This window comes from Penicillium cataractarum, assembly GCF_028827025.1.
Source record: "Penicillium cataractarum strain IBT 29864 chromosome Unknown utg000005l, whole genome shotgun sequence".
Taxonomy (NCBI): Eukaryota; Fungi; Ascomycota; class Eurotiomycetes; order Eurotiales; family Aspergillaceae; genus Penicillium; species Penicillium cataractarum.
Window position 1 is genome coordinate 5,110,849 of NW_026622741.1, and position 17,312 is coordinate 5,128,160.

Here is a 17,312-nt window from a genome sequence, read left to right on the forward strand (position 1 = left end):
AGGCTTCGAGGGTAAGCCGTCGCTTTGATCAGATGTTAAAGTAAGGATTATTTAGTAGGGATGGTTTGTGGGCAGGCTGGATGTTCTATCGGAAAGGCGCACACCGTCAAACAGTCAAAGCCAGGGATACTTTTGAAATTAAAACGAGAGCCAAAGTACCAGAAACTGAAATGACGAGGGAAGCGGCTGTGCACTCCAGCTCTCTGCAAGTACCCGAGCGGGACTCTCTATACTTCAACTCTTGGGACAGTCGCCCCACTCTGGCGTTGACAGTGGGGCATCATTTTGAAGGGTGAATCCTATCCTCGTTGATCAAAATGGCTAGTTACATTATGTTGGTTGGCACTGGAATAATTCAAGATAAACTGGTAAAATTGGTCAATGCAGTGGTATCGTGTACATAAACATGTCCGAAATCTCGATGGTATCTGGAGAAGAAAAACAAAACGATGCAAACCGCCATACATAAACCAGGAAAATCCCTCAAAAAGCCACCCCATTTTCAAGTGTACAATGGGTAATGCAAGTACAGAAGCAGAAATATCGATGTTGAGTCATTGGTGACTCAGATTACTCAGTATTGTCTGGCTGGTGGGACTCGTTGGCCGGCTGTCCGTCACGCTCGTCGGGTCCCGCCTGGTTTTCTTCAGAAGAGTTAGGTCTTCGCTTTTTGGAATCCTTCTTCTCCGCAACTTTCTTCTTATCCCGAGTGAGGGGTCGAATCTCCTTGGGCCGACTACGGCTGTGGCTACGACTGCGGCTGGACCCGGCGAGACGGAGATCTTTGACTTCTTTGATCACCTCCCGGAAACCCTCTTCGATATTATTCATGCGAGCGAGAACGAGCTTGCTCAGCATATCTTGGGTTTGGGCCTGACTAGGCCCGTCACGACGGAGACCTCCTGTGGCAAATGCCAGCTGGGTATTGAAGCTGGAGGGGACAGCACCGCCAAAGGCACCCGCGACGGCCTTGTTGTCGCCCAGGTCGGATCCAAGGTCGAACAGCAGCGACCGTTGGCGGCGCTTTGAGATAGGTCGATCTGACAGGTAAAGCCCGTCAGTCTCTGGGACTGACATTCGGTTCAAGCTCAGATTGCGGGCAAGGGCTGCCCGATTGATCGTGCCCTGGTCCACGGATGTAGATATGAACGGCAGACGATCCTCGTCTTCTGAAGAGTTATTATCATCTCTTGGAGGCGTGGTCTGTCCCTCGGTCCCCAGGTTTGGCGACCCGATGGGATTGTAAAGCATGGTGGCTCCCGACACGGTTCGACTGTGTTTTGGGCGGCGTGTGGGACTGGCACGACGGGATATGATTCGTGCCGTTGATGGCCGAGAGCTGTAGAATTTCGGGGTGGTTTTCTCACTGCTGACAACTCGTTTTCTTTCATCGTCACTACCAGAGCCCTTATCGGAATGCTTGTCTTGGGACTCGTGATCGTCATCGCTGGTAAGCTCATCATCACCTTCCATATCAGTGTGATGAGAGAGCTGTCGCGTGCGACTGGGCGAGATTGATTCTCGAGTGTGGCGGTTGAAAACAGGGCTGGCCATACGGCTGGTCCGATCTTCAGGGTTGGATGCTACTGAGCGAGTGGTCTCTGTGAAGTTACGTCCATGAACTGCCAAGGACTTCCGGAATGGGAACCGCAAGCGCCGGACTGGCATTTCTAGAAGATCACCTGCAGCCGAATCCTGCTCATCTGGGGTATGAGCAGGGCCGGAGCCGATCTCCTGCATCCAATCTTTGATGACGGTGCTTTTCTGGCGATCGCGGATGCTGCTTGGGTGCTCGCGTAACCGTTTGTCTCCGAACGGTCGTCGGAACACCTCCTCGAGCACCTGATCTTTCTGATATGTTGCAACGGAGGGTTCTCGCACGAGACGGCCCCGATTGCTAAAGGCGCGGAACCGAGTTGGTCGCCATGGCTCGGCTTGCCTAGAGAGCTCCGTAAGGGAGGTCGGCTCAACAAGGTCCGTCGGCTCGACTACCCGGGAGCTCAAGATCATCTTTTCGTAGAAGCAGATTGTGAATAGAATCGGGAGGTGAGTGATCTTAATGATCGTCCGATTCAATCGAATAAACTGGCGGAATGGCATGAGATACCTAAACGGCGTGACTAGCCAGGCGATGATGTTGGTCGGGGCCACGTAAGAGAAGAGAGCATCTGATTTGACCATCGAGATTGTGTTGACAGCAAATAGGAATTGGTGCTCTTGATTGGCATTCTGAACGATTCTCATGAAGGAATTTGTGAGGACGGTGATAAGAATAGTGACGACCACGAAGTGACAGATGAAGAGGAAGACTGTCAGAATGCTCTTGCCGAGCACATTGTATTCATCCCACATTGCCCACGCGGTTGGGGTAAAGCCCATAAGCATCTGGAACAAGCCGAAGGCCACGGTGTTTGGTGAGTTGTCTGACCCAAAGGACAGGAAGGCGACGAAGAAACCACTACAGGCGATGACAATTAAAACGAAGACCGCAATTAGGTCGGATGCCATGATACGGAACGCAATCAGCAGTTGCGAGAAGTAGCGGTAGTGATCAAGGATCGAAAAGAGGCGAGGGAACAGGAGCACCGCATTGGCAGCCAGAACGTCGTATGCCTGATTGGCGACTTGGCGATTTCTCGGGTAGGTCAAAAAGGTTCCGTAGATCCGCAGGCAATAGTAGCAGACCAGAAGTAGCAAGATACCCAAATCGAATAAATTCCAGAAGCTCATCAGATACAGACTGAAGCCCTGCTCGTTGAATCCAACAATCTCATCGAGCATGAAGCCCGCACTCCAGAACCAGAAGACGACTTCGAGAGATGTAATCTGTCGACTGCGTTGTTCAAGAACTGCCAGAAAGAGGCCTAGCAGTACCGCAAATGAAAGCGTGGACAGGAATTGGCGATAGCGCGGTACTCGTAATCGGGAGAGTTTGAACAGTGAAGCATCTCGCGGGTTGTAGAGGGTCACTGATCGACGGAACGTCGGGCTTCCTGACGAAGGTCGCTGGTCGCCCTGGTCATCCGTCGATGTTCCATAGCCTATTCCACCACGCACGGCAGTTTGATGAGCCCGTCGGTGCAGATGATCGGCTGCGGAATGAAAGACAATTGTTCCAGCCCAGATCGCCTCTAGTTGCTGCACTACCACTGGATGGGCCAGGAACCGCTTCGCCTGGGCTCGAATGGCCACCTCGAGGCAGGAGACACGGCCCGTGCCCGCCAGTCTCTTCCCTTGGAGACCCGACGCCCATACCGTAGTGGGATCTTGACCTTGGAGGGGGTAGAACTCGTACGACAGAGCATCGATCAAGTCTCTGGTTGTGTATTCCCTCAGCAGCTTAATCGCAAGCAGTTCGCTGACCATAGCTCGAGTCTGACTAGCACCGCTGTTTCCAAGGTTGAGATGTATCTCCTTTTCGAATTGCAAGCAGTTGGCCATCAGGGCATAGAGGGTGGCTCGTGAGAAGTGCGCGGACATGAGCTTCTGTTGAATGGGCTTGACCAGGAATTGGGACACCTGCGGGGAACGCAGCTGGTCCCAGGTCAACGTGGTTTCACATCGGGAGGCGATTAATGGTCGGATAGCATGTGTGATATTGTACACGGGGAGGGCATCTAAGAGATGAGAAAGTTTAATCCTCGTTAGACTTGGGGTTCCCCAAATGGCTCGACTCGACACGACGGGGGGTGAAGACCTACCGAGATGCGACGCAGAGAATATGGGGAGAAGCGGAGTAGATTCGAGAGGACCATCTTCCTCATGATCCTCTTCATCCTCGTCTCCAATCCAATCTTGGTCCATGTTCTCGTCAATCTCTTCAAGCTCCGGTGCGCGTTCATCCTCGCTATCTCTGTCCCGTCGCACGCGTCGCGCGCCCCGACGGCCGGCCGCTCGAAACCATGGAGAGCTGTCGCTGGGCGCCAAAGGAGACGAGTAGGAAAAGGGAGTCTGTTCAATCTGCTGGCGCCGTACTTTTGGACGCAGCAGAGAAGCTAGCATGGTTGTTGACCGATAGGTTCGGGTATCGGCATGACCTCGGTATGGAGAGTCCTTTGGTGGTAGGTGCTCTTAGCGCATGGCGGCAGTTGAGATTAGCGTTTATTGAAGTGGGGGTACAGAGGCGAAAGGCTAGCCAAGATTCAAAAAAAAAAAGAAAAGAGTGCAAGACAAATTAAAAACCGGACAGTCTGGGGAAGGCCAAGTATGAAATATGAGCGACGACCGAAGATAGCGCGATTAATCACACGCCCACGGCCACACGGGCAGTGGTCGAGCTTCACGCCGATCGACGAGAGCAATCGGGCTTCTCGCCAGTCTTACTCGGTCTGGTTAGTCTACTTAGTCTCATACAGTATTGTAGTCGCACTAAGCGCAACTACCGTCGCGCGAGGGTCACCAGAAGGCTGGCCCTGTCGTCATTGTACGTCTCAGCTGACCACACATTCCTCCCATTTCTGGATTGTGGCTATCGAGCTCGCTGGTTATCACTGGTGAGGAGCGCACAGACGGGGGAGATTGGCTTTTGTATAGAGTTTGTTGATACGGCTGGTATGATGGTATGGCTGTTTATTTCTGTAGGTAATTAAAGTATCTGTGTGACTGAGCGATTTAAATACTTCGATACTCCCATAGTAGCCTACAGTATATATGCAGTGCAAATCCTGGAACCAAACTCTGCACCGATCTGCCTTATCGGTCCTCACCGCCTGCACTCTGCAGGGCGATAAATTAGGCGGTTTGATCGGAAGAAAAAAAAGAGAGAGCTATGAGGGGTAGACAAGAGTCCAGTAGTTAGTCTATATTCTCAGCTATTAGAGCATCCAATGACCAGAATCACCCAATTTTTAGCTAACGCGATGAGTCAATGCTTCTCTGGTCCCCAACCCCTCGCCAAATCGGTTCGTTCGCCCACACGATCTTCGTCATAATGGAAAATTCTGAGGCGGTGAAGAGCGCCTCCAACCACCGAAAGCGGTCCACGGTGGGCCCTCCGCTTCGGCCACGAAAATTTTATTCTGCCAGCCGACTCATTCTTCTTCTTCCTTCTTCATTCCCCAGCTCTTGCAGCTGCTATCTTCTCTATACCCCCCTCCCCTCCTCTCATACCTCCTAAAAATTCACAATTCTGAAACAACTTCCCCCAGAAAAGAAGAATTGTCGAAAAAAAGTCTTTCTGGTGGATGCTGTGATTGAGTGACCTGCACTCGCTCAGATTCGTCCCCGAGAGGACTTGTCCCCTCATTTTTTTTCTCCTCGCCAATTGCGATGTCCCAGCCTGCTTCCATCGAGGAACCAGTCTTGCCTACCAGCCCAACCTCTGGCGGTGCAGTGGCCTACACAAACAAGAAGGACCTGCCCACAATGGATGCTACTAGTGGCGCCGTGATTACCCCCGCCTCCATCCCCGTCCGGGGTGGCACTGACCGGCTCGTCGCCCTCGAGCTCGAGGATGGCACCGTCTACCAGGGTTACAACTTTGGTGCGGAGAAGAGTGTGGCCGGTGAATTGGTCTTCCAGACGGGTATGGTTGGATACCCCGAGTCCATCACCGACCCCTCATACCGCGGCCAGATCTTGGTCATCACTTTCCCGCTCGTGGGTAACTACGGTGTGCCCTCGCGGGAGCAGATTGACGATCTACTCAAGCTCCCCACATACTTTGAGTCGAACCAGATCCACGTCGCTGCGTTGGTGGTGGCAACCTACGCCGGCGAGGACTTCTCCCACTTCCTGGCCAAGTCCTCCCTGGGTGACTGGCTCAAGGAGCAGGGTGTCCCTGCCATGCACGGCGTTGACACCCGTGCGCTGACCAAGCGTATTCGTCAGAAGGGTAGCATGCTTGGTCGCATGCTGCTCCAGAAGGCCGGCGAGGCTAATGGCATCGCTGACGGTGTCCTCGGCGAGGACTGGAAGTCGCACTTTGAGCAGACTGAGTGGGTGGATCCTAACAAGAAGAACCTCGTTGCTGAGGGTGAGTGAACCATCCGAATTTAGACCCTTTGAAAGAAAAGGGACATATGATGAAACGGAATCGAGGATTCTAACAGTAGATCTTTCACAGTCTCCATCCGTGAGCCCAAGCTCTACACTCCCCCCGCCGATGTTGCCCTCAAACACCCTTCGGGCCGCCCCGTTCGGGTTCTGTGCTTGGACGTTGGTATGAAATATAACCAGCTCCGCTGCCTCCTCACCCGTGGCGTCGAGGTCATGGTCGTCCCCTGGGACTACGACTTCCCCACCCTGGCCGGCAAGGACTACGACGGTCTGTTCGTCTCCAACGGTCCTGGTGACCCCGCGACCCTAACCACCACCATCAACAACTTGACCAAGACTCTCAAGGATGCCCGGACACCAGTCTTTGGTATCTGTCTCGGTCACCAGCTGATTGCTCGCTCCGTCGGCGCTACCACCTCCAAGATGCTGTTCGGTAACCGTGGCCACAACATTCCTTGCACTAGCATGCTCTCTGGCAAGTGTCACATCACCTCCCAGAACCACGGTTTCGCTGTGGATGCTTCCAGCCTTCAGGACGGCTGGGAGGAGCTCTTCGTCAACGCCAACGATGGCAGCAACGAGGGTATCCGCCACACCACCCGCCCCTTCTTCAGTGTTCAGTTCCACCCCGAGAGCACCCCGGGTCCTCGTGATACCGAGTATCTGTTCGATGTCTTCATCAAGACCATCATGAACACTCTCGCCTCCCCCGAGGCTCTGACCAAGCCCGTCGAATTCCCCGGCGGTGTCAAGGCCGAGAACATCAAGGCCGCCCCTCGGGTGCACGTCAAGAAGGTTCTCGTCCTCGGCAGTGGTGGTCTGAGCATTGGCCAGGCTGGTGAGTTCGATTACTCTGGTAGTCAGGCCATCAAGGCGCTCAAGGAGGAAGGTATCTACACCATCCTGATCAACCCCAACATTGCCACCATCCAGACCTCCAAGGGTCTGGCTGACAAGGTCTACTTCCTTCCTGTGAACGCCGACTTTGTTCGCAAGGTCATCAAGCACGAGCGTCCCGATGCCATTTACGTCACCTTCGGTGGCCAGACCGCCCTTCAGGTCGGTATTCAGCTCAAGGACGAGTTCGAGGCCCTCGGTGTCAAGGTCCTGGGTACCCCCATTGATACCATCATCACCACCGAGGACCGTGAGCTCTTCGCTCGCAGCATGGACTCGATCAACGAGAAGTGTGCCAAGTCTGCCTCTGCTTCCACTCTCGAGGAGTCCTTGCGTGTCGTTCAGGACATTGGCTTCCCCGTCATTGTTCGTGCTGCCTATGCTCTGGGTGGTCTTGGCAGTGGTTTCGCCAACAACATGGATGAGCTCAAGGAGCTCTGCACCAAGGCTCTGGCCGTCAGCCCTCAGGTCCTGATTGAGCGCAGTATGAAGGGCTGGAAGGAGATCGAGTACGAGGTTGTCCGTGATGCTCAGGATAACTGTATCACTGTATGCAACATGGAGAACTTCGATCCCCTCGGTATCCACACCGGTGACTCTATTGTCGTTGCTCCTTCCCAGACCCTCTCTGACGAGGACTACAACATGCTCCGGACGACCGCCGTTAATGTCATTCGTCACCTTGGTGTTGTCGGTGAGTGTAACATCCAGTACGCTTTGAACCCCTTCTCCAAGGAGTACTGCATTATCGAGGTCAACGCCCGTCTGTCCCGTTCTTCGGCCCTGGCCTCCAAGGCTACCGGTTACCCTCTCGCTTTCATTGCTGCCAAGTTGGGTCTGGGTATCCCCCTGAACGAGATCAAGAACTCCGTCACCAAGTCCACTTGCGCCTGCTTCGAGCCCTCGCTTGATTACTGCGTGGTCAAGATTCCTCGCTGGGATCTGAAGAAGTTCACTCGTGTCTCCACTCAGCTCGGCTCCTCCATGAAGTCTGTTGGTGAGGTCATGAGTATCGGTCGTACCTTTGAGGAGGCTATTCAAAAGGCCATCCGGTCCGTTGACTTCCACAACCTGGGCTTCAACGAGACCAACGCCCTTATGTCCATCGAGGCCGAGCTTCAGACTCCTTCCGATCAGCGTCTGTTCGCTATCGCCAACGCCATGGCTGCCGGCTATAGCGTTGACGATATCTGGAAGCTGACCAGCATTGACAAGTGGTTCCTGAGCCGTCTGAAGGGCCTGAGCGACTTCGGCAAGTCCATGTCCACCTTCAACGCCACCACTGTGCCCATCAACATGATCCGCCAGGCTAAGCAGCTCGGTTTCTCCGACCGACAGCTCGCTAAGTTCCTGAGCTCCAACGAGCTTGCTGTGCGCCGCATGCGTGTTGAGGCCGGCATCACCCCCATCGTCAAGCAGATCGATACCGTTGCCGCCGAGTTCCCGGCCGTGACCAACTATCTGTACCTCACTTACAATGCCTCCGAGCACGATCTCAAGTTCGACGACCATGGTATCATGGTTCTGGGCTCTGGTGTCTACCGTATCGGTTCTTCTGTAGAGTTCGATTGGTGTTCTGTGCGCACCATCCGTACTCTCCGCGAGCAGGGCCACAAGACCATCATGGTTAACTATAACCCTGAGACCGTCAGTACCGATTACGACGAGGCTGATCGCCTGTACTTCGAGAACATCAACCTCGAGACCGTCCTGGATATCTACCAGCTCGAGACCTCGAGCGGTGTGGTCATCTCCATGGGTGGTCAGACCCCCAACAACATCGCTCTGCCCTTGCACCGCCTCAACGTCAACATCCTTGGTACCTCCCCCGAGATGATTGACAGCGCTGAGAACCGTTACAAGTTCTCTCGCATGCTTGACCGCATCGGTGTTGATCAGCCCGCTTGGAAGGAGCTGACCAGCATTGAGGAGGCCCGCTCGTTCTGTGACAAGGTCGGCTACCCTGTGTTGGTCCGTCCCTCTTACGTGCTCTCTGGCGCTGCCATGAACACTGTCTACTCCGAGCACGACCTGGCCAACTACCTGAACCAGGCCGCTGACGTCTCCCGTGAGCACCCCGTTGTCATCACCAAGTACATTGAGAACGCCAAGGAGATTGAGATGGATGCCGTCGCCCGCAACGGTGTTATGGTCGGCCACTTCATCTCCGAGCACGTTGAGAACGCCGGTGTTCACTCTGGTGACGCCACCCTCATCCTGCCTCCCCAGGATCTGAGCGCTGAGACTGTCCGTCGCATTGAGGAGGCGACCCGCAAGATCGGTAATGCTCTGAACGTCACTGGTCCTTACAACATCCAGTTCATTGCCAAGGACAACGACATCAAGGTCATTGAGTGCAACGTTCGTGCTTCTCGCTCGTTCCCCTTCGTCTCCAAGGTCATGGGTGTCGACCTGATCGAGATGGCCACCAAGGCGATGATCAACATTCCCTTCCAGGAGTACCCTCCCATCACCGTCCCCAAGGACTACGTCGGTGTCAAGGTCCCTCAGTTCTCCTTCTCCCGTCTGTCCGGTGCTGATCCCGTCCTCGGTGTCGAGATGGCCTCCACTGGTGAGGTTGCTTCTTTCGGTCGCGACAAGTACGAGGCCTACCTGAAGGCTCTGCTCTCCACTGGCTTCCGTCTGCCCAAGCGCAACATCCTGTTCTCCATTGGTTCCTACAAGGAGAAGATGGAGATGCTGCCTTCTATTCAGAAGCTGCACCAGCTCGACTACAACCTGTTCGCCACTGCTGGTACTGCCGACTTCTTGAAGGAGAACGGTGTTCCCGTCAAGTACCTCGAGCTCCTGGCCGGCGAGGAGGACGACATCAAGTCTGAGTACTCTCTGACCCAGCACTTGTCCAACAACCTGATCGACCTGTACATCAACTTGCCGTCCAGCAACCGCTTCCGCCGCCCGGCCAACTACATGTCCAAGGGTTACCGCACTCGTCGTATGGCTGTGGACTACCAGACTCCTCTGGTCACCAACGTCAAGAACGCCAAGATCCTGATTGAGGCCATCGCTCGTCACTACCCTCTGAACATCCAGACCTCGGACTTCCAGACCAGCCACCGTACTGTTGTCCTCCCCGGCCTGATCAACATTGCTGCCTTTGTTCCCGGCCTTGCCACTCTTGGCTCCAAGGACTTCGAGACTGCCACCAAGGCCTCGATCGCCGCTGGTTTCAGCATGGTCCGCGTCATGCCCGTCGGTGTCGAGGGCTCCATCACCGAGGCCAGCGACCTGAAGATCGTCCAGCAGAACGCCCAGGACCAGTCGTACTGTGACTTCAACCTGTCCGTTGCTGCCACTGCCGACAACTCTGACCAGATCGGTCAGGTCACTGGTGAGGTTGGTTCCCTGTTCATCCCCTTCAACCACCTGTCTGGCAACATCAACAAGGTGGCTACCGTGACCAACCACTTCGGAGTCTGGCCCTCCAGCAAGCCTCTGATCACCGATGCCAAGGGCACTGATCTGGCCTCGATCCTTCTCCTGGCCAGCCTCCACAGCCGCAACATCCACGTCATGAGCGTGACCTCCAAGGAGGACATCAACCTCATTGCTCTGAGCAAGGAAAAGGGCTTGAAGGTGACCTGCGATGTCTCCATCTTCTCCCTGTTCCTGTCCCAGGATGACTTCCCTGCCTGCAACTCCCTGCCCACCGCCGAGGACCAGAAGGCTCTGTGGGAGCACCTGAGCACCATTGATGTCTTCTCCATTGGCAGCATCCCCTACCAGCTTGCTGGCAAGGAGGCCTCTCCCGAGGTCGGCATCGCTGAGTCTCTTCCCCTGCTCTTCACCGCTGTCGCCGACGGTCGTCTGACTGTTGAGGACATCACTGCTCGTCTCCACGACAACCCCAAGAAGATCTTCGAGCTGCACGACCAGGCCGACTCCTCGCTTGAGATCGAGATTGACCGTCCTTACCTGTTCCAGAGCCCCAACGGCACCTGGTCTCCCTTCAACGGCAAGATGATGCGTGGCTCCGTCCAGCGCGTTGTCTTCCAGGGTAAGACTTCTTGCCTCGATGGTGCGCTCTCCAAGGATGCTGTCAAGGGTATCGACATGTCCTCTCACCGGATCATCCCTTCCTCTCCTGTGCACAAGCCCACCACTCCCATGGTCCGCCCTGAGAGTGCTTTGGACCGCCAGACCACCCCCAGCCGCCACGCTCGCGCTCGTGCTCTGGATGCTGCTGTCCCCGCTGTTGGAGAGCTTGGACCTCCTCTGTACCCCCAGTCCTCGCAGGTTTCCTCCCCTCTGTATGAGATGCTCTCGCGCTCTACCTTCCGCGGCAAGCACGTTCTGTCCGTGAACCAGTTCACTCGCTCGGACCTGCACCTGCTCTTCACTGTGGCTCAGGAGATGCGCCTGGGTGTTCAGCGCCACGGTGTCCTTGACATCCTCAAGGGCCGTGTCCTGGCTACCCTCTTCTACGAGCCCTCTACTCGCACCTCGGCCTCTTTCGATGCCGCTATGCAGCGTCTGGGTGGTCGCACCATTCCCATTGCGACCGAGCACTCTTCCACCCAGAAGGGCGAGACTCTCCAGGACACCCTCCGTACTCTCGGCTGCTACGCTGATGCCGTGGTCCTCCGCCACCCCGAGCCCAGCAGCACTGAGGTCGCTGCCAAGTTCTCCCAGGTGCCCATCATCAACGGTGGCAACGGCTCCCTCGAGCACCCCACCCAGGCCTTCCTGGACCTGTTCACCATCCGTGAGGAGCTGGGCACTGTCACTGGCTTGACCATCACCTTCACTGGTGACCTCAAGTACGGCCGCCCCGTTCACTCCCTGATCAAGCTGCTCCAGTTCTACGACGTCCGTGTGCAGCTTGTCTGCCCCAAGGAGCTGGCTCTGCCCGAGGAGGTCCGGCAGCAGCTTGTGGCCTCTGGCCAGCTGGTCTGCGAGTCCGAGGAGCTGACCCCCGAGATTGTTGCTCGCTCCGACATTCTGTACTCCACCCGTGTGCAGAAGGAGCGCTTCACCGACCTCGCCCAGTACGAGCGTCTGAAGAACAGCTTCATCATCGACAACGCTCTCCTCAAGCACGCTAAGAGCCACATGGTTGTCCTGCACCCTCTGCCTCGCAACGCTGAGATCGCCGAGGAGGTCGATTTCGATCAGCGGGCTGCTTACTTCCGCCAGGTACGATACGATCCCCTCCCTTCTATTGCCGAAGACACGCTGACAGTTGGATTGCAGATGAGATATGGCTTGTACTGCCGCATGGCGCTGCTGGCCCTGGTCTTGGCTCCCTAAATCTTTTCGCATACGCCTTTATATTATATTCCCCTCTGAGACCGGGAAAACCAAAAAAGCGCGCCATTCGATTTTCTATCACGCAAGACATGTCTTCCATTGTTTCCTGTTCTGCTTTCAAAAGTTTCTGCGCGTTCTGTCTGGATATCTTCGTAGGTGCAGCTGCCTCGATAGAACGTTGAGTTGTATAGATTAGACAATCTCCGTTTCATGAATTCGATGATGACCCCGTGCTGTGTATGTCTGTATATTAGGTGGTTTATCAGTGATTTACGTTATGTGTGACGTGTTATGTGTTATGTGTTATGTCTATGTTTTGTGTCATTTGTGTGGCGTGTGTGTTGTGTGTGTTTTTTGGGTGGTTTTCTTGGCGTTCTTTTTGGGTTTTTTGGGTTTGGGTCATTCTTTGGGTCACTGGGGTTCATCATCGGAGCATCTTTTCTATACCACTTTCTCCCTTTTCTCTTTGCATTGGCATTGATTTTGAAATGACAATTTCTTCTATTACTTTTTCTTCTCTGATTTTGAAAAATTTTATTTGAACTTGTAGTTGAGGATGTTTGCGTCGGTCGCAATACGAAGGTCAATGCCAGCCAACCACCTTTAGGTCTATATGAGTCTACCTGACACTGCTTAGAATGACAGTTTATCTGAAGTCACAGTTTGATAGATAGATCCAAGTCAATAAATCTCACGTTATTATCTACGAGTATGGGGTACAGACCACCTCTATTTCCTGTGGACCCACCAAGACCCACTAGAAAAGTCCCTGACAATAAAGGCAGTTATCATCCTTCCTCACTGGAGGACCCGTTGATGGTGTCATCACGGCGCTTCGTTGCTCATCAACTTTGCACTTTCATGAGCCAATGATAATTCTACTAGAGGCCTCTACACATTTTTATTTGCCCCGTTTCCCGCGTGTATTTCTCGGCCGGGTGTTAAGTGTCTTAGCATGATGTAACTCGACATCCCTTTGCCAGAGCTGTCTTGGTGGTGATCAAGGACTCTTCGTATGAATTCTCGCGTGGCATATCGCGCGAAGCACGCGGCGAATGATGTGCTTCGTAAAAACTAATCTACAGTATTGTCCTTGCACATTTATATCTTACAAGAATGCTGCAGTTCCCCTTCAGCTCCATTTGTGGATACTACATTCTTATCCCCAGGTTTCACGTTTTTTCGACATCGCCATGTCTATTGCCGAAAAGAAGGAAACCAGCACTGATGTGACGCCTGGGGATGGTGGGGCGTCGCCTTCCTCTAGTAGTATCGCTGAATTTGCGGGTATCAATGAGAAATCGCTGCTTCGAAAGCTGGATTTTCGTTTGCTTCCGCCCTTGACGCTTCTTTATCTATTGTCCTTTTTGGATCGTAGCAATGGTTTGTTTGATCCTTATGAAAAATACAGAATAGACCGACACTGACCAGCTGCTTAGTTGGCAATGCCCGGTTGGAAGGAATGACGGACGATATCAAAATGAGTATGCAGCAACCTAGCGCGATTATATCATATCTACAGCTAACCAGGCCTGATGTAACACAGCCGGTGATCAATACTTGACCGGTCTTACCCTATACTTTATCGGATACGTCTTATTTGAAGTGCCAGCAAATACGGTCTTAAAGTTGAGTAGACCGAGCATCTGGCTACCGACTCTCACGCTGGTATGGGGTGTCGTCGCAACCCTCTTAGGAGTGGTTCAGAACTACCCCGGCTTTCTAGCCTCTCGGTTCTTCCTTGGTGTTGCCGAAAGCGGTCTTTTCCCTGGCGTGGTGTTTTATCTTTCCATGTGGTATAAGCGCAATGAGCAGCATTATCGGGTTGCTCTGTTTTTCTCGGCAGCCTCGTTGGCTGGTGCCTTTGGCGGTATACTTGCATGGGGTATCGCGCACATGAAAGGTGTCGGTGGATACAATGGATGGCGATGGATCTTTATCTTGGTAAGTGTTATCACTGGGTAGCAATTTTCTGGATAATTGATCATTGACTGACGTATGCTTCTATTTAGGAAGGACTTTTGACCATCGTTGTGTCTGTTATTGCATACTTCTGGGTCCACAATTATCCTGCGACAGCCAAGTTCCTGACCAAGGAAGAGCGAGAATACATACAATTCCGTCTGAAGAACGACAATGACTCGACTCGTGATGAGACCTTTTCGTGGTCAGCAGTCCTCGATGCGTTCAAAGACCCAAAGGTGTGGCTATATGGCCTCGGTTTCCACTCGTTGAGCCTGCCACTATACACCCTTTCTCTGTTCCTGGTATGTTCCCGCCTGATCATTAATATCTGCCACCAGGAAATTGACCCCGATGCAGCCAACAATCATCAAAGAACTTGGTTACAGTGCGGCGGAAGCTCAGCTGCTGACTGTACCGCCTTACGCTATCGCAACTATGATGACCGTCGGCGTCGCCATTCTCTCTGAGAAAACACAACGACGAGCCCCCTTCATCATGGGTTCATCTACTCTAGCCAGTATTGGTTACATTATCCTGCTCTCGTCACACCGAGCAGGAGTAAGCTATGTGGGAACAATCTTCGCCGCCGCCGGAATCTATCCTGCCGTTGCTATCGTGCTATCATGGCCAGCAAATAATGTCTCGGGACAGACTAAGCGGTGCATTGCCAATGCCCTTCAAATCTCCATTGGCAATCTCGGCGCAGTACTTGGGACCCAGCTGTATCGGACTGAGACGAGCCCCAGATTCTTCTTGGGACATGGTTTTGCTCTTGGGTACTTGGTGGCTAATATTATCATCGTTGCGGTGACCTGGTGGGTTCTTAGACGGGCGAATGCTAAAAAGGCAGTGGAAAGAGAGCAGAAGGGACTTCGCCCCTTGATGGGTGATGTTGGAGATGCGGAAGGAGAGTTCCTTGGTGACCGTGACCCTCGCTGGGTATTCCAGACCTGAATAGAGGTATGACAACGAGCGGCCTGGTCATATACTTGAAGTTGTGTAATGAAAGACTCTAGTATACGCTTGAATCCATGCTATGGTGTCAACTACCTCTTGACTAGAAACCTTCAAGTGTGAATGTAAGGAAGTCTTATTGTGTCTATTATGACAATGTTGTTCAATTCTATTTCGTTTATCTGTCTATACATTGGGAAAGTAGCCTCTTCATCATACCATACAAGGATCAAGCTTTGTCCGGCCAGTACTTTTGAACCAGAACCTTTTTGTTTACCTTCCCCATAGCATTACGCTCTATATTATCCACGGGTTTCAGAACAGAAGGCACTTTGTAAGCCGCCAACTCCTTCTTAAGCTCAGCACGAAGAGCCGGTAACTCTATTTCGGCGCCCTATAGCATGTATATTAGCATGGGCATCCTGTGGTCAAGAAAGGATTGGAACTCACCTCGCGGAATTTCACCACTGCGGCCACTCGTTCTCCCCATTCAATGTCTTTCAACCCAACAACAGCTACTTCTTGAATCTGGTTCAAGGCCAGCATGACTCGCTCAACCTGCAAGGCAGAAATTTTGTAACCTCCAGATTTGATAATATCCACGCTGGCGCGGCCTTGAATAAAGTATGCCCCGGTTGAATCACGGATGGCGCAATCACCAGTCTTGAACCATCCATCTGCTGTGAACTCCGAGGCGGTGGCTTCAGGTCTCCTCCAATATTCATGGAAGACGTTCTTCCCCTTGATCTCAATCATTCCATCCTCGTCGACCGCATCGATGATTCGACCAGTCTCCTTTTCTGTGAGACGGACTTCCACACCGGGCAAAGGCCAGCCAACACTGCCATCGATGCGTTTCTCCACTTCCAGTCCACAGCTTATACCCATGCCAATCTCCGTCATTCCGTAGCGCTCTAGCAAGACTTGGCCTGTGATTTCGGCGAATTTGGCTTTGATCGGGGTTGGAAGTGCAGCTGATCCACTGACAACTAGGCGCAAGGCTTTGGCACCGGCTCGGGCGGAGCTCTCGCTCTCGGTTCCGCGAATGTGGGAGTCAAAGTAATCGTTCAAGCGTGAGTATATGGTTGGCACTGCCATGAACATGGTTGAAGAGCCGCAGTCCTGCCAGCGTTCCCAAATGACTTTCGGGTCAAACTTGGGGTGCATTTCGACTGTAACACCACTCAAAAGACTGGCCGTGAGTCCGTTGATGATACCGTGAACGTGGTGAAGAGGAAGGACGTGGATTAAGTGGTCGGAGGGTCTATATTCCCATGCCTTGACGAGACAGCTAGCTTGGAATGTAATATTCTCGTGTGTCGTCACGCAGCCCTTGGGGTTTGAAGTGGTGCCACTTGTGTAGATCATCAAGGCTCTCCTGTCGAGTGGGAATGACGGAGAGAAAGAAGGGAGGGAGGGGTTTTCATTGCGCGTGAAGGGGTCGAGGCCGATGAATGGGATTTCGGTGGGCACTGCTTCACGAAGAGCTGGTGCAACTTTCTCGAAAGCGGGATGTATGATAATTAGAGAGGGATCGGAGTCTCCAATGGTGTAGAGTAGCTCCTTGACGGGGTGGGATGTGCCTATTTAGTTGTCATTAGTATTTGATGAGCTTCTCCGGTTGGTGTATTCTGTCTCTCTTACATAGTGGTACACACACTCCCCCTGCAGCCCAGATAGCCCAGCTTGTGACAACGTAGTCATATCCAGCAGGACACAGATATGCCACTCGCTGCTCATTGAGATCCCCCGATGACGTCGATCCTAGGGTTTCAATGATATGCTTCCTCAGGGCAGCCGCATCTTCAAGGAGTTGTGTGAAAGTGAACGACTCCTTCTTTGTCACATCAATTACTGCAATCTTCTTTGGGTCCTCTTTGGCACTCTGTTGCGCCGCCACGAAGAGTGGCAGTGAAGGGATAGGCATTGCGGGGCGAAGTATTCGGGCGCGGAAAGAGGGTATGATAAGGAAGACGAGATCGATATGGCCAATTGAGCGCGAACTAACCCGAAATCAACGCGACAGCATGTGATTTTTTCAAGAAGAACTATTCAGACCCGAGATTTGGTCTTGGAAAGAAAATCGCCAGGGGGGTTAGGCGATCGGAATCCGATGAATTTAGCCGGTCTAATGCGGCGAGGGGCCGAGGTGGAGTCTATCGGCGTGCAGTTGTAGACTCCGATCGGCCACGAGTAGCACCGATGAGACTGGGTTGGAAAGTGTTGGG

General features: G+C 53.2%; 4 protein-coding genes across 4 annotated transcripts; 2 read left to right on the top strand and 2 right to left on the bottom strand.

Annotated features, from left to right (window-relative positions):
* Positions 1–570: 570 nt before the first annotated feature.
* On the bottom strand, positions 571–4,002 carry N7496_007555 (uncharacterized protein; the record flags this gene model as incomplete). The annotated part of the gene is made up of 1 exon (XM_056700484.1): positions 571–4,002. The coding sequence occupies one exon, from the start codon at positions 4,000–4,002 to the stop codon at positions 571–573; it is 3,432 nt and encodes a 1,143-aa protein (XP_056555897.1).
* Positions 4,003–5,268: 1,266 nt separating this feature from the next.
* On the top strand, positions 5,269–12,165 carry N7496_007556 (bifunctional carbamoylphosphate synthetase/aspartate transcarbamylase; the record flags this gene model as incomplete). The annotated part of the gene is made up of 3 exons (XM_056700485.1): positions 5,269–5,974; positions 6,065–12,051; positions 12,109–12,165. 3 exons carry the CDS (start codon positions 5,269–5,271, stop codon positions 12,163–12,165), a joined length of 6,750 nt encoding a protein of 2,249 aa, XP_056555898.1.
* A 1,193-nt stretch (positions 12,166–13,358) lies between these two features.
* N7496_007557 (uncharacterized protein) lies at positions 13,359–15,084 on the top strand (the record flags this gene model as incomplete). Its single annotated transcript, XM_056700486.1, has 5 exons — positions 13,359–13,548; positions 13,605–13,649; positions 13,712–14,109; positions 14,178–14,432; positions 14,488–15,084. 5 exons carry the CDS (start codon positions 13,359–13,361, stop codon positions 15,082–15,084), a joined length of 1,485 nt encoding a protein of 494 aa, XP_056555899.1.
* Positions 15,085–15,313: 229 nt separating this feature from the next.
* Positions 15,314–17,011, bottom strand: N7496_007558 (acyl-CoA synthetase; the record flags this gene model as incomplete). Its single annotated transcript, XM_056700487.1, has 3 exons — positions 15,314–15,478; positions 15,535–16,667; positions 16,729–17,011. The coding sequence occupies 3 exons, from the start codon at positions 17,009–17,011 to the stop codon at positions 15,314–15,316; spliced, it is 1,581 nt and encodes a 526-aa protein (XP_056555900.1).
* Positions 17,012–17,312: the final 301 nt, after the last annotated feature.